Here is a 26,195-nt window from a genome sequence, read left to right as displayed (position 1 = left end):
ACTCTTTCCTCAAAGACCTGATAGAGTTTAAGTTGCTTTCATGCTGAGGTCGTTAGCTCTCAGTGCTGGCCGTTATGGTCTCAGTGTTTTTTTCTGACTCTGTCCATTTATCTTCTATCTTATAGCATGAGCCCATAAGGAGTGGAACATTTTGTTTGGAGTTTATTCAGTTCAAGCACACTGGAGTCCTGATTCATAGCCAGGGCTCTTACTCTGGATTACTCTGACCAAATGTCTACATCCAAGTTAATGATGTAGGCTGCCTTTATTATCACTAGAGAGGAACAGGCATTTCCATGGTGTGAGTCATCTCTTTCTGAAGTAGTCATATAAAACAGGTGAGATGAATTTCACCCTCAAAGTGCTTATTTCTTGTGGAGTATAAAAAGAGCCCAGAGTGACTACCTCATAGACAACTAAAGTTAGGTGAGATAAAACCCACTGCTAGTTCCTGTGATAGTATGTGTAGTATGTAAGCTGCAACAAGGCTGAGAGAGAGAAGTCAGGCTACTTGTGGTGAATACAATGAGCCAAATTATTGAGTATAAGTACTGATACAAGCAACCATAATTGGTCTTAACAAGCAGATAGGCAAAGGTAGAGTGGAAATAAATGAAGCACAGAGGAAAAAGAAACACATTTGCTTTTCATATTCAGTGCAGAGGTAATGTCACAGAGCTTAGTGCTACCGCATTCAGACTGGGATCCTCACCCACAGGCACCTTATTGCTCACCATCCAGGCATCCCAAAGCATCTCCTGCCCAGGAGTCCTGGTCTCCTTGGAAGAACAAAATCTTCCATGTTGGGGGTCACAAAAGCCATTTTAAAACCAGGAAGAACCAACGGCCACTGAGAAGGGTCTTTCAGAGCTGCCAAAAATTTCCAACCTGGGATCATTCCCCCACATAGCTGCGTGTTATGTGGCCCTGTCAGCCCCTATCTGCCATAATTCATGGGTCTCTACTGTTTGCCCAATAGTTAAGGATGGACAAGAGTGCTGGTTGCTGTACAGAATAAAAATAAGGATGCATACACAAGGAGACAAGACAAAAAGGAGGAGCAGGAATACTTGTTATCACCCAAATAACAGATGATGTTCTGATGCGCAGGGAAACTCAGTGACGTGTGCAACATTATAAAATGAATCTCGAGCACAGTCAGGAGCTGGACCAGTGTCAGAAGGTTAACCACAAATACCTGCTTCCTCCCTATGACAAAACTGCTGTTTATTAGATATCCCCCAGCATTCATATGTTGACAAAGAAGACAACCCATAAGAAAGGCGTCAGTGTAGTTGTCTGCATATGTCTGGCCTTGTTGGTGTCTGTACTAATTGGTGTGATCCAAAAAGTTTCCAGCTGGCTGCTTCTAAGCAGCAGGAAGTCTTTCTAAGTATTTCCCATATGCAACATTTAAGATAAAAATAAATAAATAAACTACAGCAATTACAAAGAGCAAAGAGATAAACATCACTTTGAATAATTTCAGCTGTTATTAGATGATGCTGTCTGCCTTGGTCTGTTGGAAAGGCTCAGAGAAAGGGGCTTAAACAAATGTCGCCTGCACGTGAAAAACTCCTCGTTTGAATATTAGCGAAGCTTTCAAAGGCTTTAAGGGAGAAAAAAAGCACTTTTTAATGCCTTTTTTATTTATTTACCTTTTGCTTTTACAGCAGAGAAGGGATTTTAATCTGTTGGTTTTATGGAAATTGATTTCGTATAGTGCTGTAAAACAAAAACCTTTTTTGGGGAAATTTGCCAAAATGTCGTCTGTCTGCTGAGGGCAACTTTAACTGGAAGGCTTACAAATTGTGAAGTTCCCCTAATGCTTTCTGAAACACATAATACTTAAAGACAATTTTTATTAGCAATAGCAGGTTCATTTGCTACATCACATTTCATTTTCCGTATTTATTTTTCCAGTTATTCCTGCCACAGCGCTTGTTTGTACGAAACTTGAACTTTGGTTATTTACATTACCATTTTTCCTATCCGTATAATAGAAGCGATTTAATATCAGCACTTAGATCCTCATTCTATATTTTAACCTTAGCTTTTATTTGGAAGCAGGGTGAAAAAAGTCAAAGGAGTGTATGTGTGTGTGTCCCAGAGAAGGATGTATGTACACAGAATTATTAACATTTTTAATGTAAGAAACAATTCATTTTTTTGGTTTTTTTGAGCTGTTCTTTTGAAATCTTTATCCCTAAGATGCATTTGTCCCTTGGGGGAGTCTCTTAGTGCCTATAGCAGCCATCTGYGGGCACATAGGAAAGTACTATAGTAAACTGGGTATGATAAGCGTGGTTTTTTCTATGTTATAACCTGCAACCTACTAGCAATCACAATTTAATAACTTTCTGATTAAGAGTTTATACTCAGGCAATTATGTCCAGCAGTTATGCTCATCTTTCTTTCATTTGTCTCTGTGCCCTTTTGATTTATACTTTTGGCCGCCGTAACATCTTTTGGAATGCATTTCGCAATGTAATATGTGCTGCACTTTTCTGTTTGTTTTGAGCCTGCTGTTGGAGAACTGAATGTGACACCTTTTACTTCTTGTACTGTGTGAAATAGTAATCATTCCCTGTTTTTTTACCTTCTATGGACAATTCTTTAACATATGCATGAGAAGACAGTTCCCTAAGAGGAAGTGTATTGGCAATGATAAATGTTAATTAGATGTTTTATTGAAGTAATTCAGAATAAATGCTTTAGGCCATTTTAATAGAATAAAATATTCCTATTGAGATTGAACTGACACAAAATGAATTTTTTTTTCATTCACTTTTTCGAAATCTTTTTTTTTTTTCTTAGAGGAAATTTAATTTCTTCAGAAACTGTAACTCTTATCAGAATGGGGGCAAAAAACCCTCCTAGCAAACTGGTGTCTGAATCCTTCTTGGAAAAAAAAATCATGCATTATATCTAACAGTGAAATTAAAAAAAAAAAAAAAAAAAAACCCTCACATTTCTAATGATGAGACCAGAGAGTCTTCTGACTGTCCCACAGCACCAGAAGCTCAGGAAACAAATTTGCATCCCATTTTGGCCAGACACATTCTATGGAAAAATCACTACATCTTTGCACCTCAGTCCCTTATGCAGAAAATATTACTTATTTCAAAAAGAGAAAAAATACATATATTAATAAGTCCCATGAAAGTAAAGATTTGCCAGACTGTGAGACACCTCAAAATCAAACCCTCACATCCTCCACTGACAGCACCCTTCGCATTTCACTAGGAATTTCCTTCCACCTCCCACAGATCTAGAAACATGTAATGCATAACACACTGATTTCCCTCACTGTTTAAACTCAAAACATTAATATAGCTCTTGGCAATTTACTGCTTGGCATGTGGCCACAGGATAAATGCATCATCTGTTATTTGTTTTTGAGAAGAATGTGTGGATATTTACAGGTTGGGCTACCCTAACCATATTCTTCTCTTTCACCTTCACTAAGGTTATAATCAGTGACTAAAAAAAAAAATTGCTCTGAAATTCTTGGGTAAAACTGGCAAGAATTACTACAACAATAATTGTAATAGAAACAGACATTTTTCCCCAGATCCTAAAGCAAGTCAGGATGGAATTGGGTTTAAAATCTCTAGTGATTTTGAGTGCTGGAAAATTTTTTGGTTCATTTGTCCTGAACTTACCCTTTGCTGCTATAAAACTTGAAAGCAGGAAAAGTCAGGTGGTGGTATTTATTTAGAGATTCTTTTTCCCCCTTAATGAAAGCTTGGTTTAGAAATAGATTTTTTCTTATGTAATTTCTCAGTTGGTAGCTCAGGGAATGGCATATGAAAGTGGAGGTTTATCATTGCAGATACATAACAAACAGGAAGAAATGAAAGAAAATTCAGATGAAGCAACACCCATTATTACACAAGTATTCCTAGAGAGAAAAAAAATAGTATTTTTTAATAAACCRAGTATAGAACCAATAGCTCGTTACTGCATAAGTTTTCTCTTTTCTTTCTACATTTCTTGCTTGTTTCTAATGTATAGATTATTTTATTTGTAAATGAGACAGAGAGAGGAAAATAAGCCATAAACTACCCAGGATTACATCTGTGGCAGTTTCAGCTGTAAGTAGGCACCAGCTACATTTATGACTGCAGAAAGATTGACCTGCATAATCCGCACCTGGATTCAGGTAGTACATGGCACCACACTCATCAATTATGGTGCTTTTGAGGAACAGGAGGATGCCTGAGAATAAAAGGATTTAGGTGAGAAGAAATTACTCAACAATGGCCCGGGCTGGCATGGTTTCTCAGTGCGGTGGAGAGGAGCAGAATTAGGTCAGCGCTGAAGCCGTTAAATACCCTCCTATGTCCCTTTGATTCTTTTCCTCTTCCCAGAACAGACCAACCATATGGCACCGGAAAATTCAGTATCTGTGTCTCCGTTTCCCCACCTGAAAAATATGTGTTTTGCTTTTTCCCCATCTCAGATGCCACCAAGATTTCTTGTCTACCGTACAGTGGATATGGGCAAATGAGGGCTTAATTTTAATAAGTCAAAACCTCTCAGTCTACTTTGTTTTTCGCATAGACACAGCTCCTATTAAGTCAATGCATATTCTGAGCAGGGCTACAAAGTCTCCCCTACAGCAGTCCTTGAGGCGGGGATGAATGTGGGGGAGAGGATAGAGAGTTGAGGAGAATCCAGAAAGCTGAGAAAATAAAATCCCTTTCTTGTGCAAACAAGAGAAACCAGATTTGCCAGTCGCATTCAGGGAAGGATCTCTCTTATTTACAACAATTTCAAGGCTTGCTTATTTTTGTGGTCAGATTAAAAATGTTTACAGATGAAATCCAAGAGCTGCAGCAAGTACGACTGCAGATGCTCTTGCAGATGCTCTTCCCATCGAGTGAGCCAGATTCTGCACAATCCTTAGAGAAAGCATGGATTTGGGGAGACCTGTATTTACTGGCAGTAGCAGTCTGRTGCTGAAACATGTTTCTTAAATATCCAGAAAGCTTTCAGGGGTAAAATGTATAAATCTTCTGAAGTCACTGGATGAACTTTCACTAGAAGACTTGCCAACCAGAACCTACTGTTCCTGCTGCCTACGGGGAAATACAACATATACAGCATTGCATTTAGAATAGAAAATGATGTTTTGCCATTCAGTTACTTATTTCAGGGATTATTTATATGTTGTATTTTGTCTTATACACATACGCTTGCTCCTCTTGGGAAAGAGTGGTGCAAAGGTTTATGGAATTAATGAAGCAGGTAACCATGTTTCTTCGTATTTGTTTCCTAAAAAAGTCCAACATAAAACAGCACTGAACTTGCAGCGTGCCTGAGACTGCTGTGGACCTGAGCACCATACAGTTGGATATATATCTTTGGAAAAGGAGAGAAATCTTTCTTGAAATGTGAACTAAACTGGAGCAAAGCACCAGAGCCCACTTCCCTGCAATGCACCCCRCATCCCCATTCGCCCTCATTGTTGCACTTCTCTCTGGAAATCCAAAATTCTGGACTTGGCCCCGAGCAGTCGAGCTTCCCCAGACACTTCTAGGGTGCTTTTTAGGTAAGTTACAGCAACCTAAAGGTCAAGGTGGGAGCTTTTAACCAAGTTATGGCTCAGTAATCCGAAAAAAAGGATTCAAAGTAGCCCAGTCCCTGCTCTAGCTGATCAAAAAGTCCCTTTTGCAGCAGCGCTTCAAAGGGATACAGCTCTGTAGGGAGCCAAGAGAGGAGGTGACCGAAGATGCTGGAGGACCCCACAGTGCTCCTGATCGTCCCACAGCCAGACCAAATGTGATGGCTGTGAGGAAAACAGAGCTGCAGGTGAGCTGAAAGCAAGTCTGCCTCGTTGCCCTCTTAACCAGGCTCTCACCTCCTTACTAAATATATAAAGCCATCAACAGCTGCCATGAATGGGGACCCCACTATAAAGAAAAAAAATATTTTTGATTCATTAAATTTCCATCCGGAATCCTGCAAAGGATTCCAGAAACATGAATTTTATCTAGTCTCGGTTTGGTAAGAAGTGAAGATTTCAAAGTATCAAACCTAACAGAATATTTWCTATATACCAGGCCAAAAGTATGCTGCAAATTGTACTGTGTGCCACAGTGGCAACCGGTCTGGCCCAATCTCAGAGGCACCAAATGTGCCTTCACTTTTCAGGCGACAGGAGCAATGCTGGCAAGGCTTGCCTGGCAGGAGCTATGGGTGGGRGTACGCTTACCCTCCAGGGAAAGACCAAAACAGGTACTGCTGGTTTCCCCAGCGCTTCCACTGCTTAAATGTAGGCACAGGGGAAGGGCTTTGGGGAAGAGGATCTCATCTGCAGAGAACCGTATGAAAASCTGAGTCCGCAGGGAATATGTGAGAAGGTGGTTGTGTCCCAGACAAAGTTGTTTTTCAGGGCAATTTCTGGACTGGACTGAATTTCAATTTTATGTAAAGTTTGAGATTTGTTTTCAGGACAGGTTTAAAACTGCTATTGTCTTACACATCAATGTGTATGCATGTGTAGAAATAATGTGTCTATACTTGTAAAATACATGCTATAGGACAGTTTAAGATAGCAAACTAAAATATAGTGAAATATAGTATAGATATTTTTCAAAGACAGTGTAAATAACTTGTGCTTATTTTTTTTCTAAATTGTGACAAAAAAAAAATTTTTTTCCAATCATTTAGGTTCTATTGTGATGCAAAAATAAAGATCTGCTTTTACAATTGAACCTTTTTTTCCATGTTCCCAATAAACACCAAATGATAAAGGGCTAACCAGAAAAGCTCTGAGCTGAGAGAAAAGCAAATACATCTTAGTGGGCTGGTTTTGTTTCAGAATGCTTGGCACTGACCTTTCTTTTATACTACTGAGTTCACACTGATTTATATTTAGAGAATTCATGATATAAAAACCCTTGGAGTTTTGAATGTTTATCAAGAAGAGGATAAATTCCAAGTATCACACTTTAAAATGATTATTACTGGCTTAAGCAAATGAAACTCTATATTGTGTTGTCAAAAATCTCCATTCCACTGCATTAAGTAAAAACACTATTCTTCATAAATGTCCACAAAATCATATTTTAAAAGCTATAATAATCTGACTACGGAACAGCTGATCATCATGGGATTTATGCCTAATAGCAATAACAACTCCCTGTAGCCCCATTCATTAAAGGATAACAAAGCACTGAAAACAGTAATTAAGCCTGATAACTATTGTTCTCCCATCCTTTTGTATAGTGGAACAATGGGTAAATTATCTGATTAAAACTATCCGGTTAGAAGTTGTCTGTTACAATCCAATCCATGATTAAAAAGTCAACACATAGCAGGAGCGAGATACAGCAGTTACCTGCATCTTTGCTGCGGAAGAAAAGACAGAACTGAATTACTGTCACTCTGATGCGCTAATACAGCTCCCATCACTGTCACAACGCAATTTCTTACAATCTTAATTCATTTTATAGTCTCGTGTGCACGTAATGCCTTTATACCAATGAAGAACTGAAGCAAAGATMAACTAATTAGAAACAGGAAACCCAAGAAAAGAAGAGAAGAGAGTCTAAGTCATCCCAGSTTGGCACTTTATGTTAGAGGTCCATTTTTTTCTTTCTGAAACAGAACTCTTTGCACAATATCTGACAAACTCAGTAGTTTCCTGGTCACCTGGTAAAAACGAGGAGACCTCGCTGGAGTAAGGGAAGCTGAGCAACGCTGAACGCTGCATTTTGCTTCAGGAGCCCAGGAGCTTCCTCCCTTTCAGCACTCTTTATCTCACAYGGTGACAGGATTGGACACAAACTAAATTGCCAGAAGGACCTTTGCTTCCCCTTGCCTGCTCTAAATATTAGAGGAAATTGACCTCTAGCCCCGTTTTATTTGAAGGAGTTCTGAATTATTTTCTTGTCGTCACGAATCAGATAACATAAATCACACCTAGACCCYGTGGCAGCTAGTATTACCCTGCTGCGCAGTTAAATGATGCTGCAAAGTAAAAATGCTACGGTGGCTTAACCAGTACTGACTCATGCATTCTTCCTTCCAGTCGTGTTATATATTATGCTAGGGCCCAGAGGCCACARCTGAGATTACCATCCTAAATGCTTTACAAAACAACAGAAAAAAATAATGCTAATGTTCTTAGATGCTTTTAGACTAAAAAAGAAAGGCAGCCAAGGAGGAAAAGGGAAAATTCACTATCCTCTTTGCTGATTTTGGATCAAGCTCCAAGAGTCTTATCAAAGGTACAAACCTGTGCCGGAGACTGGATTCAAACACAGATTTCCAGACTCCTAGCCTAGGACCAAAATAATTGAAGCTAAATCATCCTCTCTGCTTCTCGTATAAGATAAGCAAATGCACTCAGAAGAGGAATCGCCTCTGTCTATCAAGAGGCATTTCTGCACCCTTTACCTGATCAGAGGCTGGTGTAATGCTACCAGTGACGCATGCACCGTGACGGATACCACTGACAGGTGGAAATAGTCAAACATGACAGGAACATGGTGGTGCAGGCCTCTCCGGGGATGGAAGTGAAGACACAGTGTGCGGCTGCTAATCATGGGGATCACTGGAACATCTCTCAGCCTGGAAGAAAAAGAGATGTATCAGGGCTGAGTGAAAACTCGAGTTGTCACAGTCGATAACACGTTACAGGCAGCAGACTGGGAGATAGCTTGAGCTGAATTTTTATCGCTTCCTGGTAACAGTCACAGCTTCAAGCATGTTTACATAATTGATGAGTATCTTTTAATTGTACCTGTGTCCAGCAGAAATATAAATATTGTGAAGCTACCGTACAAAAGAGAAATAGATGTGACGCAATGCGGGATCTCCCCAGGTGACTGTGCTTGCTGCCCACCTATGCACTAGTTCCGGAGATATCAAGAGCTAATGAACAGCAGAAGGAAACGCAGTCAGCAAAGTGCTCTCGGCTAWTTTGAGTGTTAATAGCCAGGATGGAGCAACAATTGTGATTTTTAGTGCAAGAACCATCTGCTTTTTTCAGGCAATCTGTGAGAGGGAGAAGCAGTGCAGTATCAGAGACTATTCAGAGTACCTCTCTAGATATCTGATCTTCTGAAAAAAATTGTTGCAAAGGGCTAAAAAAGCATCAGATGAAGTAACTGCAAAGAAGCATTATGAGCAGGACTGGCTCCTCTTCTTTTCAGCAAAATAAAAAACAAGGCTTAATTTTAAAGATTTATTATAACTATTCCAGAATAAATTTCCCTAGTGTGCAGTCAACCACACGACATCTCAGTTGCCTACAAAGCAAAACAATGAGATGTAGACCTGAGGCTTTACACAACAACATCCTTCCAATGAAAATTGTAATACACTTCTAAAGAAGCATTATTTTACAGCATTAAAGACACTCCCAATACAAGCAAATTGTTTTGCAGAGCTAATAATACCTATGATGAGATGGCTGAGTAGAGTGCATGATGAGATGGTTGAGTATAGTCACAAGTGGCTCAGTGAGACCTGTGGAACATGCTTATATAAATATCATTCGTATTTTTTAAAACCAGAAATCATTCAGATGACAACAGAAATTAAATGTACATGTTAGACCACAATTTCATATTTTTTTTTCCCTCCCTTCCAGACCCATCAACAGCACATTTGATGGTCCATTTGAACCTGTCTGGGAGAAAAGAGTTTCGCCTCATGTATATTGAAGATAAAGGAAATTTGCCCCTTGAAATCTCTTAAGGTGCCTTATGGATATGAACAAAATCACACAGGGACAGCCTTGGCATGAAACCCAGCTCAGATGATTTCTCTGCAGGCCCTCCATAAATGTTGTTGAAGTCATTGGAAGCTTTTTCTGGGAGTTGAACAAGGCTGAATAAGGTCATTTTCTGGTATCTCTTAGGAAGAGATCAAAGTCGATGGAAAGACTTTTTTTTTTTTTTTCCTGAAATATTGAGACAACTTTGGTCCTTATACAGGAAAGCACTTAGCATGTTCACGCATGCATAGTTAGCCCTCTGCTCACGCATAGGTCAGTGATGATGTTCCCTTTGACTTTAATAGCAGCAGAGATGGAACAGTACTTAATACCTTTGAAAATCCCACACTTAAAACAGAAGAATCTTGTTGCCTAAAAGGGGAAGTAGTAGATACCCCTTTCAAACACAGAGGAGAAACAGAAAAGCTTGTACACTAAGGCAGAGGAAAGGCATATCAAAGCTATCCTTTTTTTTCCAAAGGACTCTCTCACTTGATCAAAGTCATGTACCCAACAGAACAAATCCCTGCATTATCAGCTGAGCTCTAAAACAGCACTTACTGTTGTTCGCTATCAGTAAAGTGCAGGTCCAACTTGAGCTGAAAATCTGCCTCGCTCAATGCGTCTTCCACCTACAAAAGGAGAGAAAGGCAAGATTACCTTTATAAGTTGCCCCTCACAGCATTCAAGACAAAGGTAAATAGTTTTGCAAAGGCAAAAATATGTAGCAACAGCAACAACCCTGGGAGAGCAGCAGAAAATAGCAAGTTGAGGTAATCGCCAAGGGAGTCAGAGGGACCAAAAGGAGCCAGAGGTGCTGTCTGCCACCGGGAGTCCTGCCATTTCAAAAAGTCGCTCCAGACAAGAGTAATGTGAGCGCACAGAGCGCTGGGTTTCTTGGGTGTTTGCACAGTGAGAGTCTCCAGGCAGTGGAGTATTTCAGCAGCTCAGCTCCGTCAGCGAGACAGTGTTCGTCTGAATTATCTTATCAGCTGAAGGAGAACAAGGACCAGGTTTTCTTCTATGTTCAGAAAACACCGTGAATCCTGCTGGTCTCTACCACTAAGTAATGCAAGGTTCGAAGATTAGCGCTTAAAACAATCAGAAATGAAACTGTTAGTTCTGACCATTTCAGATCTCATCATTAGCCTTTTAGCTTATTTCTCAGCAAGATGAGTTTTTTTCTGCCTCACAGTCCCTCTTTCAGTCTCTTCATAGACTCATGGAGGAAATTTGTTATTGGTTCGTACCTAGACCATTTTCTTGGTAAAACGTGAAGGCTTTTGTTGTTGTTTTAAATGAAACTTCAATTAACAAAAGTTTAACTGTTCATTTTATTGGTGCTGAGCATGTTTATACACGGTAGGATTCAGCTCAATGAATATACCACAGATATCACATGGGATCATAAGCTTACTCACTGGTACCTTCATCTAATAGATCCCACCAGCAATATTATCCTTCTTTTATTATCAATAAAATATTTTAATTGGGTTTTCTGAGACAGCACATGAAGTGAGCTGTCAGTTGGTTACATTCACCCTGCAAAGAATACACTTGATAACACACCTTCCACCTTAGCACAATTAAAGGAACTGTAATCTACTGAAATAAATAAATTAGAATGAAGGAAGGATTAAGCTGCCCGGAACTTTCTGTTTCACTCTTTTCAAACCTCTTTTCTTCCCCGCCAATGTAGGTTTAGTAGGATAAAAACGTTTATATTTCTAACAAGTTAAACTGAAACATGAACAGGAAATAAAGCAAGGAAATTTATAGTCAAGGATTGATTGTACTTTGTCATAACATACAAAAACATAAAATTTAGACCCTTCCAAAGTAATACGGTATTTCTTTTGGCATGATCACAAGCACTGAGATGTGAAGAGAAAAATCCAGCCTCTGCTTACTGAATACGTGCTTTCTCTTTTGTGTTTGTCTGGAAACATCTGGAAGTATTTTTCTCTCTCTCTCTCAAAAAAAAAAAAAGACTTTAAAAGACTTTTTCCTTTTTAATGAGTTGTTGTCACTAAAAATCACGGTTGCTGGCAGTTGCAAAAGAAATAATCATTACTGAAGCTGCAGGCTGAATTTAAACTAGGAATTCAACAGAAACATGGTGCTTCAGTCAAAGCAAACCTCATCCACCGACAGAGGGGATAAAATTTTGGGGCTGAGCCTGTGTAATTCTGAGCACCTGCCAGTGTCAGTGAAATCAGCCTGAGCTTAAGCAAGTTCAGTAGCTTCAGAGCCAGACGGCTAGTGACACCAGCACAAAACACCTTGAGGCAATGAGCAGATGTTTTCCTTCGTAGATTGGACACGTAAGTATTAAGGCAAGTGAAAATTAAAAGGTGGTTCGATAATCACTGGACTCTTCATGAGAAAATAGAGAGAGATGCAAACATTAGTAGTCTTATGCATCGTTCGAGTATCTACATCTCTCTTCTCCAGGAGAGCACCCTACCTCGCGGGTTATCCATCTGTCAGACACGGCAGAATGATGTACGGTAATTTTATGCCACATGTTTCTGTACAGCTTTGATTCCTGCTGAACTTCCCTGTGTTTTACTTTTTTCACTTATTAGAGCCACAGGTGCATAGGATCCTTTAGAGGGAAAAAATTGAAATGGCCTCTCCAGAGCTCATACAGAAAAGACACAGACATTTCTACCATTCCTCAGTCCCTAATATGAAATAGTATCTTCCTTAACTGAAATTCGGTTACTTCTTTTATCACTACTGGAATTAGTATGGCGTTTTTCACAGTTATCGTTTGCAGACTATGTAATTTTCCAGCACTCTGATAGACTATTAGATTGGGGTTTTTTTTTCACTCTCTCAAAATCTGGAGAAAAGATTTAGAGTTTCAGACCAAGCTACCTAGGACCTGAAAAATTCCTCTGGAATGTCAATCAGTATTTGACTGTTTAAGCCAAACAGTGGCTTTTCTAGATACACTGTGAAGGGTCTTTGAGTGGTTTCTACACAGTTCTTTGACTACTCAGTTGTGTTAATGATTAGAATCATAACTCATGAAGGAAAACACAAAGATATCTCTTAGCAAATACATGCATACTAAACAAGGAACATTATTCAGTTCTGTAATATTCTATACTCCCAAACAGAAGTAAGTATTGAAATTCAGAACATCTGACCTCTGGAAAATGCTATTGTATTTCACATGCTGATCTTGTCTCCAGTAAAAAAAAAAAAAAAAAAAAGAGTAAAGACAGTTCTGAACAGAAATTTTGAAAACTTATTTTGAAATAGTACAGAGTACTATAGTACATAGAGTCAATAGTACATTGATTCTGATTTTTTTAATAAAATCAAGCAGGGCTGAAATTGATTTTGTTGTTTCCAGTATAATTAACTCTTCAGTTTTGCATCAGTTTAACGTTGCCCTGTATTTTCTTGTAGCATCATCTTGTGCCTTGTGGAAGATAAAGTCTGTAAATTCAGTTTTCAGTTCTCCATCGCTGTGGTGTGCCTACATTTCCCCAGTGCTCCCACCTTAGCCCTCAGAACTTGTTTGGAAAGATCCCATATCCCCCTGGGAGCCCACGCGATTCTCCAGATGGTGCAGTCCAGCATTCAGCCTCTGGGTCCCGTTTTCTAACCTCTCCCTCTCTCGCCAAAGGAATGCACTGGTAGGGAAATGCTTTTTTATTAGACGTGGTTTGGTATTCATTCAATAAAWAGTGTTTCGAGCTGCAACACAAACTACTCCTCTTTGTATTGCACCAACCTGGAATTAAGTGCATCGTTTCCGTTTTGAAATCTAATTTTTCAAGTTTACAACCAATCACCTGAAACACTCAGGAAGGGTTTTCCCACCCTTTCCTCGGCCCTCTGCCAGGAATAATTTTCAGCAGGATGTCATTGCTGAAGACAAGGTGAAAGGGCCAGCGCAGAGAATTCTCTGGGACGAATGACTTGCTCTTTAGTCACTCTCTGAAAGTCAGACTGATTAGCAGGTTGGGGACCAGGAGGAAAGGTTTTTTCGTACAGTCAGCTCGGCAAGCAAGGTGGCGTGGAGAGAAATGGGAAAGAAAAGCAGTTTCCCCTCTTCATGCAGCAAGGCATGCATTGCTGGGAGCATCTGGAGGTACACCCACCAGATTCCTGGTGCTGGTGTCTCCTAGCCCTCAGGCTTTCACACGTATTTACTCCCTTGGTTTAACTTTTAAGGACTGACATTAGAGTTGCAACCAAAGTTTCCAGCCTTGTTACAACCTGGTGGGATAATATTTAACAGTTTAGCCGGGATGTCAGACTGAATGATCTGACTGTCCCATCTCAGTGAATTTTCTCTGGAAAGTACAGAATCTAATCTGCCATGATACCCCAGAGTGCATCACTGCGTCCTCTCCCCACTACTAAATTGTCCCCGAATGGAGCCAGCAAGCAAGGAGAGAGACAAGATACCTGTTTTATTGCTTGATGAAAGCAGAGCTCCTTCTTTAAAAAGGATGAAAGCAAGAGTTTATGAAAATAAATTAGACTTCTTTGTAATACTAAAGGCTGCCTCACCCCTGCAACATTGTTTCCTAGGCATTCAAAGAATGCTGCATTCCGGGATATTACTGAAAAAGGGATCCAATAAACCAGAGTTTTAAAGTACCATTTGAATGCTGAAAGTTGTGCTCAGCAACATTTCTAGACTGACAATTGAGGCTTTTTCCATAAAATGCCAGACCAAATAAGATATATTTCCCTATTTAACCTTATCTAAGGTTACACAGAAAACAGTAGCAAACAATCTAATCTGAGCATGCACATTGCTATGTTTTTTACACTGAGCCTATCACAGCAACCTGTCCTGTCAATGAAACCACCCCGGCACCATGAGGAGAAAGCAGGCTGCTCACCTGATGTAATATTCGATAATTGTAGCTCTGAGAGCAGAAACCGTACAGAACATATTAACTCAACCGCTTCCATTATCCAGTCTAAATCCCTCGTCCATTGACCATACCTTCCACTTACAGAAAAAGCGGTGAGCCGATTCTTTACCACAACCAAAAAAAAAAAACCAGCATAGCACAGAACTGGAACAAATAGGACTGGGATCCATTGTGTGCTAAATAAGTTGACAAGGGGTAAACAGAGTAATATTTGAAAGAACCCTTTGCAGACCTCTAAGTATTTCCCCGACACCACATGGCAAGAGTCGCATCCAGCATACGAGATACGTGACAAAGATGCAACACAGTCCCTGAACAGTAGCTGCTTATGCAGTAAGGTTTCTTTCGAGCATGGTGCCCTGTGACACATTTTGGTCTCTTTTATATTACATAAAGTTTATACCTAATTTGTAAGGTCTTGGAGGACAAGATACCGCAGCAGGAAACACAGACCTGGGAACCTTAAGCAGAAGTGAATTGTGCTGGTCTGTTCAACACACAAAAGGTTTTACAACCCTTTATTTTGCATTTAGTTCTTTAGAGTGCCTTCAGCAGCTCATCTGGGGCCAACAAACCTGTTTCTCTTCTCCCCTGCAAATAAGAAGCAACTTTAGCAAAGATAATGGAGTTTTCTCTGTGTAAAACCGTTCTGTAAGTACAGAATCAGGCAGCTGTCCTTCTCCCAAGGGTCCTCCTGTGTGAAGAAGACTGAGAGGAGCAAAGCTCATTAGGATTCAGGATGATTTTTAGCTGTAAGAAATCGTATGGGATCTTTATTTTTCATTTTGTGGGGTGCACAACTTTCTTGAATATTAATACAAAAATCATCAGAAATCATTCCTGCTCAGTGCAGCAGAAATTGCTGTAATTTGAGAGGAGGGACTTTTAATCAGAGATGTTCCACTGCGGAAGGATAAAATTAATTTTCAATTAATTGTGCTGGAACATTCTTCTAACGAATATTGATAGGTTTGCACTTACTAATTTTTCGTATAAGCACAAAACAACAATTCTAGGGAGGAATAAAGTGATGACACTGTATGTGAAAAAAAAAAGAAAAAAGTGAGAGGGAAAGGGAAGCATGTGAAATGAGCTTAAATTAAGTTTCCCAGCTGTTTTAATTTATATATTTATATGTGTGTGTGTGTGTGTGTGTACATACTACATATATATACACACATATATACATATACATATATATGTATGCATGTATGTATGTATGGGTTGAAAGCAGTCAAAACAGAAATTTTAAATCTCTTCCTCATCAAATGCAAAGTTATATAAGGAAAGTCGGGCTAGCATCTCTGGGCCCAAGTTAAACATACAGCACTTGATCCAGACTGGCTGCATTTCTGGACCTGTTGCTGATGGCACGCTGATTTTGCAAGAACAAGTGATGTCATGTGCCTCTCATTATCACTGAGAGATGGTGCCAACGCCATATACTCCATGCTACTCCTTGTGCAGGCAAAGCACAGTGATGGCACACTGGACCAGACCTTGAGTGCCATGCCACAAAGAATCTCTCCCCACATGGGAAAATGAGGAGCGAGACCTCAATAGGACCCCCTCTATCTGACACGTGACTGAGCAAATAAGCCGTAGATGTCTTACTTGGGCTATGGGGACAGTCAGCTCCAGAAACTCTGCCCTGCGCTCCTCGAATCAAGGGCACTAAGGACAAGGGTGAGGAGACCTTTGAGTGGCTCTGGTTGGAAAAGCCAGAGTAGCTTGGTCTCAGTCCTGTCATTGCTGGAACAAGAAATAGTAGCGAGGAGAGGGGAGGAGAAGACAGCTGTAATGGATGGTCAGAGGATGAGGTGGCCCTAGCAAGACTCCCAGTTTTCTCAGGTGAGGTAGATCTACACAGATGTGTAAAACAAGTGATCTAGTGCACAAACGATGAATTCTGGTTGACACACTTGCATTTCTGATATGCTGCCATATTCAAGTTTCAACTTCTTATTCCACTAGAAAGCCTGGCACCAGGATTCGGACTATGTTCATAAGAGATACAGTACATAGGATCTATCTGACCAAATGTAGGTGTTTGCAATGTTGGTATTTACACCTAAACAAGCTCCCCCAGGCATCCCTAGGCAATACATGCAATGGTGGGTACAGCATGGTTCATCTCCTCCTAATGCAGATGTTGGTGTTTGGTTAGATAAACCATGCCCTCACCTCCATTGGCTACATTGGCCAGTTCTGTGACTCTATGGGGATCCCAGAGTGACATTTCACCTGGAGATATCTATATTATGGAAACCTAAAGTTAAGTAAGATGAATCCCAGCCCTTGTGTTTTTCATGTACATCCCAAGACAACTCACCCTTTCACCATCCAGAAGCAGGTGCACTCTGAAGTTCATTGATTCATTGAGAATGATTTCTTCGTTCCTGTACAAGATCTGAAATATCCTGCTGTAAACATTGTTTTCATGAACACAGGCTGAGCAAAGGCTGGAATCACCTGCGCAAAACACAGACAGAATACCAAAGTGATTTCTGCAGGGAGATTATTTTCTCTCCTACACTTTCACTTCAGAATTATCTAGGACAGTTTTATTACTACTTGTAATTAAACACTGGCATTCACAATAATTAATGTTAATGGAGCAGATTGTTATTGTGGGTTGTAGGTTCCCAAACATTGCATTTAAAGAAAGTAAATGCTAAACTGAAGCAGGCAGGCTGAATTTCAAAGTGAGAATGGCTAACCCTGTGACAGCACTTACCCTACTAACTTTACTTCTAATGAGAGCTAGAGCATCTGATGTCTTCTAGGGGGGTTTGCTAYGCAGGAGCATGAGGACTGTGGGTGTTTATGAGCACAGACTGCATTTATGAAATTTCATCTTTTATCTGCAATGGACATCTCTCAGAAAAGGGAGCTTTCTTGTCATCTCTGGTGCTTCCAGAAGTTACTACTTGTGGGGGAACAATAGACAATAGCACTTCTCCAAGGTAGAACCCAGATATGAAGAGGCATCTTAAATTAAAATACAGGAAAAGAAAAATGTAGCCACGTTTTTCAAATTGCAGAAGTCCTGTGAGCTCCTTCAGGCCCTTAGCCCATGCGAGAGTTGCCAAGTTGGCCCATACTATTGGGATTGAACTAGGGAACCCAAAAGCTAAAGCTCTAAGCTTCTGCACACTGAATTCAGACAGTCGATGGCTTCATCTGTGTGCCAATATCATCATCACAAATTAATTTCACATAAACTAAGGTGGGATTTATCCTTCCTAACTTCTAGGCGCCTTCAGTGCATGTGTCTATATCTGAGGTAATTGTTTTGGCTATAACGGGAGCTTAAGGAGTTTGAGGTATTGTTCACCTGACCAAAAGAGGGAGCATGCTTTAGAATGAGGCCATTTGTAGCCTGAAGTCCACCGCTTACTGAGTAATTCTTCTTTCACTAAAGGTAACACAGTGCGACTTGCTTAGCTGTAGAAACCTACATTGGAGACAACAACATTTGCTACAATGAATTTCTCCTGAAGAGTCTGCAGTGCCTGTCTGTCTATTTAACGAACAATTGGGCACCAAGAGTTCAGGTACTTTCAAGTTGTATCTGACTGTTAATCAGAATCCCTTGCTAATTATACTTCCATTGCCTCAGAGCAACAATTTCCTACAAAATTTACTCAGAGCCAGTTTTATCTTTTTCCAGCATCTAGTGCCGTAGGAATCTGATCTTTTGAAATACAATTCTCTAGCAAATGGCATATTGGAACTAGACATCTACAACTCCTGACGAGATGTACCTTAAAACAAAAGGTGTACCAGCATCAGTCCCTTAAAGAGAGACAGATCTGTGATCCTCCTCAGGAAGTCAGTAGGTACATGCTTTTTAAAAAGAGGGATGGTTTCTCAGAAGGTACTCTGGGAATCTGGGCCTTTGCATAATTGTTTTGAGCCCATGAGCTGTGGTAAGATAAAAGTCCAGGTCAGAAAGTCTGAGAGACTGCTGGTTTGTCAAGAATCTCAAATCATGACATATTTACTCTGCTGTGCGAAAAGCTACCGCATTTCTTTTCAATGCAAGAATCATACATAATTTGCAATCAGAAGTTGGTGAGGTGAGACTGACAGGGGACTGAAGTTTTTCAGAGGTAAAGTCTGTTTGGGGGAAAAAAATAAACAAAGATACAGGGCTAAAAAAAAGCACTACAGGCCCTGATAGAGAAGTGAATGGAGCTTTGTCATTACAATGATTAGGTTTTGTGGCGTCTGTCTGCTGGAACCAGAATAATGCAGACAAAGACGCACCTTCTTAAAAAATCCTGTTCTATTCAGGGGGAAAAAAGAGTTGATTAAATAGCAATAAGATTTGAGCTAATTAATTAGAAGGACCATAGGGCTGACATCCAAACTGCATTCAAAGCATTTTTCTATTACTGACTTCTGCCAAGCACACCAAGCACACCTGGAATCAGCGCAAGTGTGTCATCCTGCTATTGTCTTCCCATCACATATTCTGCACAATAGTTATGCTTAAGTCCAGGCAGCCTAAATAAATACACATTTACTTCCTCGTGTTACACCAGTTAGATTAGAATGTTTCAGCCTGATTATCTCTTTAAAAGCATGCAGTCATATTTATTTTAATTTAAACCTCATCATATTAGAGACACTGGGAAAATTATGTTAGAGGTATAATGTATTCTTATTCCTATCTGGCAGACAAAGGGAGCTTTATGTTATTTGATTAGGATATTGATATACTGGTACTCTTCGAAGATAGAAAGTTTAATGTCATTTTCTTTTCAAACACACTCTGCACAGACCACTGCTAGTGTGTAATTACTTTAGGAGCTAGATTTGCAAGGTGGCATAAAGAGCCATTATTCTTGTTGGGAAGGTCAAAGCCAAAGACATGCTACAATGCTTCAGGATGTCTCAAATCAGTGTAAGTGGATATGATATCCCGGGGCCAAAAGACTGCTCGGTTTCAAGCAGAGATCTRCCTTTGCAAAGGCCTACAGCAGATGAATGCCTGATGGTCTTCAAACTGACACAACTCATCACTGACTATTTCAATGGCATCAGCCTGCTTCTTTTCCTCTTAAATATCACATAAGGCTGTGGTAGGAGTTCCCTAGGAAAATTGCTCAGCAGTATGAAGGTATCTGGACAATGCTGACTACAATGCAGGCATCCTGCTCCTCTAGGTGAAGGAGAATGGCAACGTCCCTATACAAACGCAAGCACCTAGCTAGAACATGTGCACACCTCTGTAAAGATAACTATGCTGGACTTCTTAGGCTGTTTCTCCCGCTAGAATCAGTGCTGTTGATGGAAGCTGAGATGTTGATGGGCTCCTGCTCAGCTGAGATTTAGCACTTCCAAATACTGTTAATACTTCACAGAAGAGCAGAGTAGAGTGGAGTAGAGTAGAGTAGAGTGGAGTGGAGTGGAATGGAATGGAACGGAACAGAATAGAATAGAATAGAATAGAATAGAATAGAATAGAATAGAATAGAATAGAATAGAAGTAGGGTAGTATGAAAAACAAAGAGCCTCAATTCTTTAAGAAGTTGGATTTGACCATTCACCTGCACAGTTACCTGACTTTCCAGGCTTCTAGTTTACTTTGTTGCCACACGTGGTTCCAACTTGTGTTTTTTTGTTCTTTTGGCACAGTTTATATTGTTGCTCTTATAAAGTGCACTCCTCCCCCATGTGACACTTTCATTTTCATTAATTTGACATAAAAAATGAAAAAAAAAATGAGAATCATTGAGTGTTGTGTGCGTGAAAGGAGGAGAAGAAGGAACTTAATTTCTTTTTTCTCTTCTTCTTCTCARTCTGTATCATGATTAACTCATGGAGAAGGCAATTACATAACAGAACTCTTAAAATTATTGGCCTTCTTATATCCAGGCAACTATCCAAAGTAATTACTCTGTCTTTTGACATATTTGCTCTTTTATGGCTTTGGTCTATATAACTGTCTATATAGCGGTAATATAAATAAATATTTATATTTATCTCYGCTATCACAATGTATAAACACCTTAAGCATACCAATTAATGACTCTTCATTGTACATCAGAAATGTTTTAAAACAACACACTTTTACTCTCAATAGCAAACTGAGCTGCAGAGTTTTACCTGTGGCAAAACTGAAAGCAAAACTCAGCTTTCAGAAGTCCTAATTCAGAATGTGAACCATCCTCTCCATATAACTAAAAAAAAACCAACTTCACATCATTGGTCATTGGTATCTTGTGTCCTCCCAGAATACTGAACTCAGCAAAACTTAGACTTGCAAACGTAAAGAAATATTTACCGAAGGGGAGTATCTCTACAGCCTAAACTTTGAACAATGTCCTTTATGGCAATAGCACTCAAGGATGTATTCTGCACTTCCAAGTACATACAGTGAACAGGCTATATGACTGTGTTAGGACTATTTTCACTAAAGGGAAATGATACTACACCAGACTTATGCTTCTTTAGTCTACTCGATGAAAATATCATCATCCCGATAACTTTTATAAACTGTGCACCTTGTTCCCAGGATACTTTCTGACACTGAGCCCTCACCTCTTTCTAAACCCACAGACAYGTCTGCTAACAAACTCAGTGGCAAGAAGATTAGCATTTGCCACTGCTGACATTATTCAGAGAGRGTTGCTGGAAGGAGACGTAGTGGATGTAGCCCTGTGCACACACATGCACCTCTGTCCTTTGGCGCAAAGAATAGGATGGTGTGAGAAAGAAGGTTAAAATCACAGGCCCTCMCAAATCTCTTTCTGACATAACCTCGGTTATCCAAACAGCTCTGCCCTATGCCTGCACTGATCAGTAGTCATGTGTAATCCTGGGAAGACAGATGTAGTAACTGCTGGGAGCTCTCACTCCTTGTTGAGATCTGGAGCTAAGACTGTACTGATGTCTATGCAGCTCTTTATTCCAGGCCTTCTAATGCTTGAGCTTTGGTGAACTCAACAAGGAAACTCTAATTTTGTAGTAAGAAGCTTTTGCTCTGTACTTGAGCGGAAATTTGCTCAAGTAAATTTCCTTGTTAGGAGATTTATTTGTGATACTGTCAATGTCTCTTAAGCTAGAAGGACTCCTGTTTTCCTGCCTCATTTTCCTAAGTGGCCATTCCATTTACTACTTACCTTCTTTGGGTGAGATTGACCTCTGAAATATCTGGAAAGTGCAAGAGCTTTCAGGGCTGTAAGAACCATCACAAGAACAAACAGGACAGCTGTGCTCCACAGCCATTCCTCTAAGGCAATGAGAAAAGCCTGTTGATCCACCTCCCTCTCTTTCTATTTCTTCTGCAGGAAATATATTGCCATCCTACCACCACACCTAGCAATCCCTTTAAAGACTATTAAGTAATGTCRTGTTAAAAATGAAGAGAAAAGGTTCTTTGCAGTCTCGCACACCTTTACACCCACATATCATAGGCTGGCTGTATAGACCAATCAGTTTATTATGCCCTACTCTTTCACCATATCCATACCTGACTTAGCAAGCTCTTCCAGATATACTCTGGCATACCTAATCTTTCCACCTGGAAGTGAAAATAGATGGAGATTCCTAAATGCTTTTCCAGCACATCACAAACTACTCATGACTTTAAAGAATCAGTGGGAGGCATTGTTATTTTATCTTGGAGGCCCCTGAAAAACTTCTCTGCAGATAAACTTGCAAGGAAGCAGCTGATGAATAGGTGACCTCTAAACAAAAAATGTGTTACTTATCTTCAGRCTAATTTAGCTATAATTTCAACTACATTGTTCTGAAGACCACCACCAATAGAAAGGAACTTGAAGCAAAGGYTATCTGTCTGTGGCAGATGTGCAAAAATGAGTAGAAGAAGTTAGTTTTGCCTAATGTCTAAGCATGTATAAAAAGCAATGGGATAGTAGAGTAGAGAGAAGCAAACAATGGCTACGTCTGGCCTAATGTGTTTAAGGAAAGGTACCAGGACCTGAAGAACAACACCAGAAACCTGGGTCCTCTAMAGAGACATGTAAGAACTGACCAAGTCTCATTTAACCATAGCTTTSCCTCTTTGTAGTAGATATAGTTTGATGCATTTTGTGGTTGTTGATAATGAATCTATTTTAGTAACCTAATGTAATCTATCTGTGCTTTGAAGGGGTGTGATAAACCAGAAGAGCTGTTTTTCCTTACTGTAGGGTTCCCCTTGCCCACCTCCTTGAATGACAYTCTGGTGAGTCAACTGAATGTGTTCCCTCAATTGTCTGGCCAGATTGGCAGCACCCTTCAGCCGGTGCACAGCACCAACAGGCCTCTTAACTTTCTACTTCCTAATTTTCAAATGTTCTCATTTGTATTACCTCCACCTGCCATACCCTAGCACCAGCCTTCTTCATGTGGGGAGAGGAAGAAAATGTTTTCAGTGAAAAGTGATCAAAGATGCTGATACCTTTTGCAGGTCAGAACAGCTCCTTCACCTTCCCAAGATCCTAGGACTCACGCCAGATAGACTAACACTCATTCCCCCAAATGCTTCTGGCCAGGCATCCTGATTTTCCTCTCCAGATATCCTACTTCCCTCTTTTTCAACTCTGAGCCCTTCTAATCTCCTTTCTCTGCTCTCAGCATGCCTGACATTTCTTCCCTTTGCATCTCCTTCCTTCCAACCATCATGTACTCTTTTTTTTTTTTTTTTTCTCTCTCTCTCTTTACAAAAATGGTTTGAGCAGTTTCAGAGCTGCCCTGTGTCAATAACAATTCCTGGAGCAAGCAAACAAAAAACTCACCTTGACAAAATCGACTGACAATGACGCACGTATACCTCAACCTCTGATTTCTGTCAAGGAGAAACTTTGAACTGGCAATGCCTTGGCATAGCTGAGATTTCATGATGAATGATTCCCCCAGAGCCACCTAAGTCATGTGGACCCTTGCTGTTCGATAGCTATAGGGTTGTCCATTTTTTATGCACTCCACAATTTGTTTGGCATGTAGGTGATTAGCATGCGCCAACCTAGATAGCTAAATTCTTTCTATAATTACATTTTCAATTGTACTTCCCTGTGAGGTCTGTTACTGCCAAAGAAAACTGGAATAAACCTAAGCAACGAATCATTTCAAGGATAATAGACATCCAGGTCTGAGACTCAATTTGCCCAAGACCTTTAGTATAATCTGATTTTTGAGAAATGCTGGTTTRCATTTATTTCATCAGGACTTTAAAACATGTAAATGCCTTATCACACAACCCCTAACACAGAACTCCTGCACTAAGCAGCGTTCCTATGACACAAGGCTACTTTCAAAGCTATATGTGAAAGGCAGTATGTTTTAGAGCTTTTCTGAAGAAAAAGCAACAATTAGAAAGGAAGAAGTTCTCAGTTATAAAGCTACAGAGCTTTATATGCCCAGCTGGAATGATCAACACTATATCACTTTTGCATTATTTTTTAACTCTGTTTCTAACAGATAGCAGAAACAGGAATAAAAACGTGGAACTAAGTACTTGGCTTATCTTAAAATCAACTACTTTGCTGCCAAGAATAACCTTAAATAATGCAGAATTTCCCTACACAACAAGGAGCAAGAGACATAAATGAAACGTGAAAAAGCTGTGTTCTCCAGAGAAAACACATTAAAACCTCCCTTGAAGCAAATTCTGTTCTATACAACTTCTCTATTAATCTCGTAGGACTTGACTGCTACAGCCTTGCTGAGAAGTACTGGGGGAAAACACCATACTTATATGCCCCAGTTAGCTTGGCTTTTATTATAATTCACTTCAGGGTTTGACGAAGAAAGAGCAGAGACAGGATTTACCCTGGCTCTGTCCTCTATTTCCTAATCCAGAATTGATCACAGATAGGCAAGATAAYTTACTAATTTTATTTTAAATAAGGGGGAAGGAATTGTGATGGCTCAGTCCAASCACTCTGCTGCTGGAGATATAGCATCACGTCCCATCCCCTACACAGAGTGTAGACGAAGACAATCTAGCCATGATTACTGTGTAGTTACCACAGGCACATGTTTTTATTCTAAATATAAAGTTACAGCTCCAGGGAATATCACTGTGATGGAAGCAAGCTTTTTTGAAACACGAGTTTAGGTTTACATCTTGCCTTCTCCAGAAGTAGCTCTCTGCCACATATTAAGCACTGTGTGAGAGGTCTAAAACGTACAGGCAGTGATTACGGAGTCAGGAAAAAATCCATATGGAAAACAGATCTAACTTCAAATCTAGCCTTTTTAATGCCTTTATGACTATAGCACAGGAAACAGGATAATTACTCAATCACTGGCAACTTCTTGAATATCTCTTACTATCTGAGAAAAACAATATTATTACAGTACTCTGCTGTTCAAAGAAATGGAAATGCAAGGTTCTGCTAGACTTTGTTTTAATGAAAGAGATGTTCTTCAAAACACGGGGAAACCAAGATATTGTAGTTGTAGATAAAGCTTTACTCTAAATATTCATTATGAATAACGGTGTACACTTAAGTATTTGTATTTCAGGTTAATTCACAGCCACAAGAAACATATCGTGGTCTCTGCAGTTGGGTTCCCAACACAAGTGAATCTCAGAGACTTACAATACCTTCAAATGTAGGCAGGTTCATTCTCCCGGGTCACTCGTGCACAGACAGATGAAGGGCATTGCGACACGTTCACTAGAGAAAGAGCTGTAAGCGTTCTGGGATCGTCCTACCTACAAACCTTATGTTGCTACCCACACAGCCAAACTGTGACAGCAGTTCACGTGATCTTTCCTAACCTGCTTCAGTGTAGAGTGATCTGATACTAAATCACTGTAGAAGTCTGTTTGAACGGAGATAGCGGACCATGCCCTGAAGCAGATTAGTCACATGATCTGTCACTGCAGCTGAATGGGGAGGGTGCTAAGAAACAAGGACAGATAATAACGTCTTTAGTATCTCAGGTTGGACTAGCTGTATCCCACCTACACGTATCCTCAGTGATTTCTATGCCACACATCTTCCTAGCTGGTACTGTCATAACATTAACACAAATCTAACAAGTGCCTGACTACCTTCCTCTCCCATCCAGACACACACTTTGGGCAGGCCTTTCTTTTGGCCTTCGACATCTGAAGCTTCCCTAGCATCAGAAGAAGAGAAGGGTCTTGTTCAGAGTCTCTAAAAAATAGGTATAAAATTCTTAATTTCTAAATTTCTGTGACATCTATTCACTTTCAATTTCTTCTGCTGTTGCCAAAATTCATAAAATTTGGTGGTGCAAAGTCTAGTTGGCAGCCTGTAGCTAGCGGTGTCCCCCAGGGGTCGGTACTGGGTCCAGTCTTGTTCAGCTTCTTCATCAATGACCTGGATGAAGGCACAGAGTCCACCCTCAGCAGGTTTGCTGTTGATACCAAACTGGGAGGAGTGGCCGATACACCAGAGGGCTGTGCTGCCATTCAGAGAGACCTGGACAGGCTGGAGAGGTGGGCGGAGAGGAACCTCATGAAGTTCAACAAAGGCAAGTGCAGGGTCCTGCACCTGGGGAAGAATAACCCCATGCAGCAGTACAGGTTGGGGGTTGACCTGCTGGAGAGCAGCTCTGCC

At 40.2% G+C, this 26,195-nt stretch overlaps 1 protein-coding gene across 1 annotated transcript in view; it reads right to left on the bottom strand.

The window, feature by feature from the left end:
- FAM135B (family with sequence similarity 135 member B) overlaps window positions 1–26,195 on the bottom strand; it is a 138,392-nt gene that overhangs the window by 55,610 nt on the left and 56,587 nt on the right. Inside the window, exons 3-5 of the mRNA XM_026079884.1 lie at window positions 16,976–17,115; window positions 10,295–10,365; window positions 8,410–8,583 (exon numbers count right to left, since the gene is read on the bottom strand). Coding sequence (XP_025935669.1) covers window positions 8,410–8,583; window positions 10,295–10,365; window positions 16,976–17,115 — 385 coding nt within the window. The remainder of the gene's footprint in view (window positions 1–8,409; window positions 8,584–10,294; window positions 10,366–16,975; window positions 17,116–26,195) is intronic.

The sequence above is a fragment of the Apteryx rowi genome, unplaced genomic scaffold (assembly GCF_003343035.1).
Source record: "Apteryx rowi isolate R43461 unplaced genomic scaffold, aptRow1 scaffold_500, whole genome shotgun sequence".
Lineage (NCBI taxonomy): Eukaryota > Metazoa > Chordata > Aves > Apterygiformes > Apterygidae > Apteryx > Apteryx rowi.
This window is presented reverse-complemented; position numbering and strand designations above follow the sequence as displayed.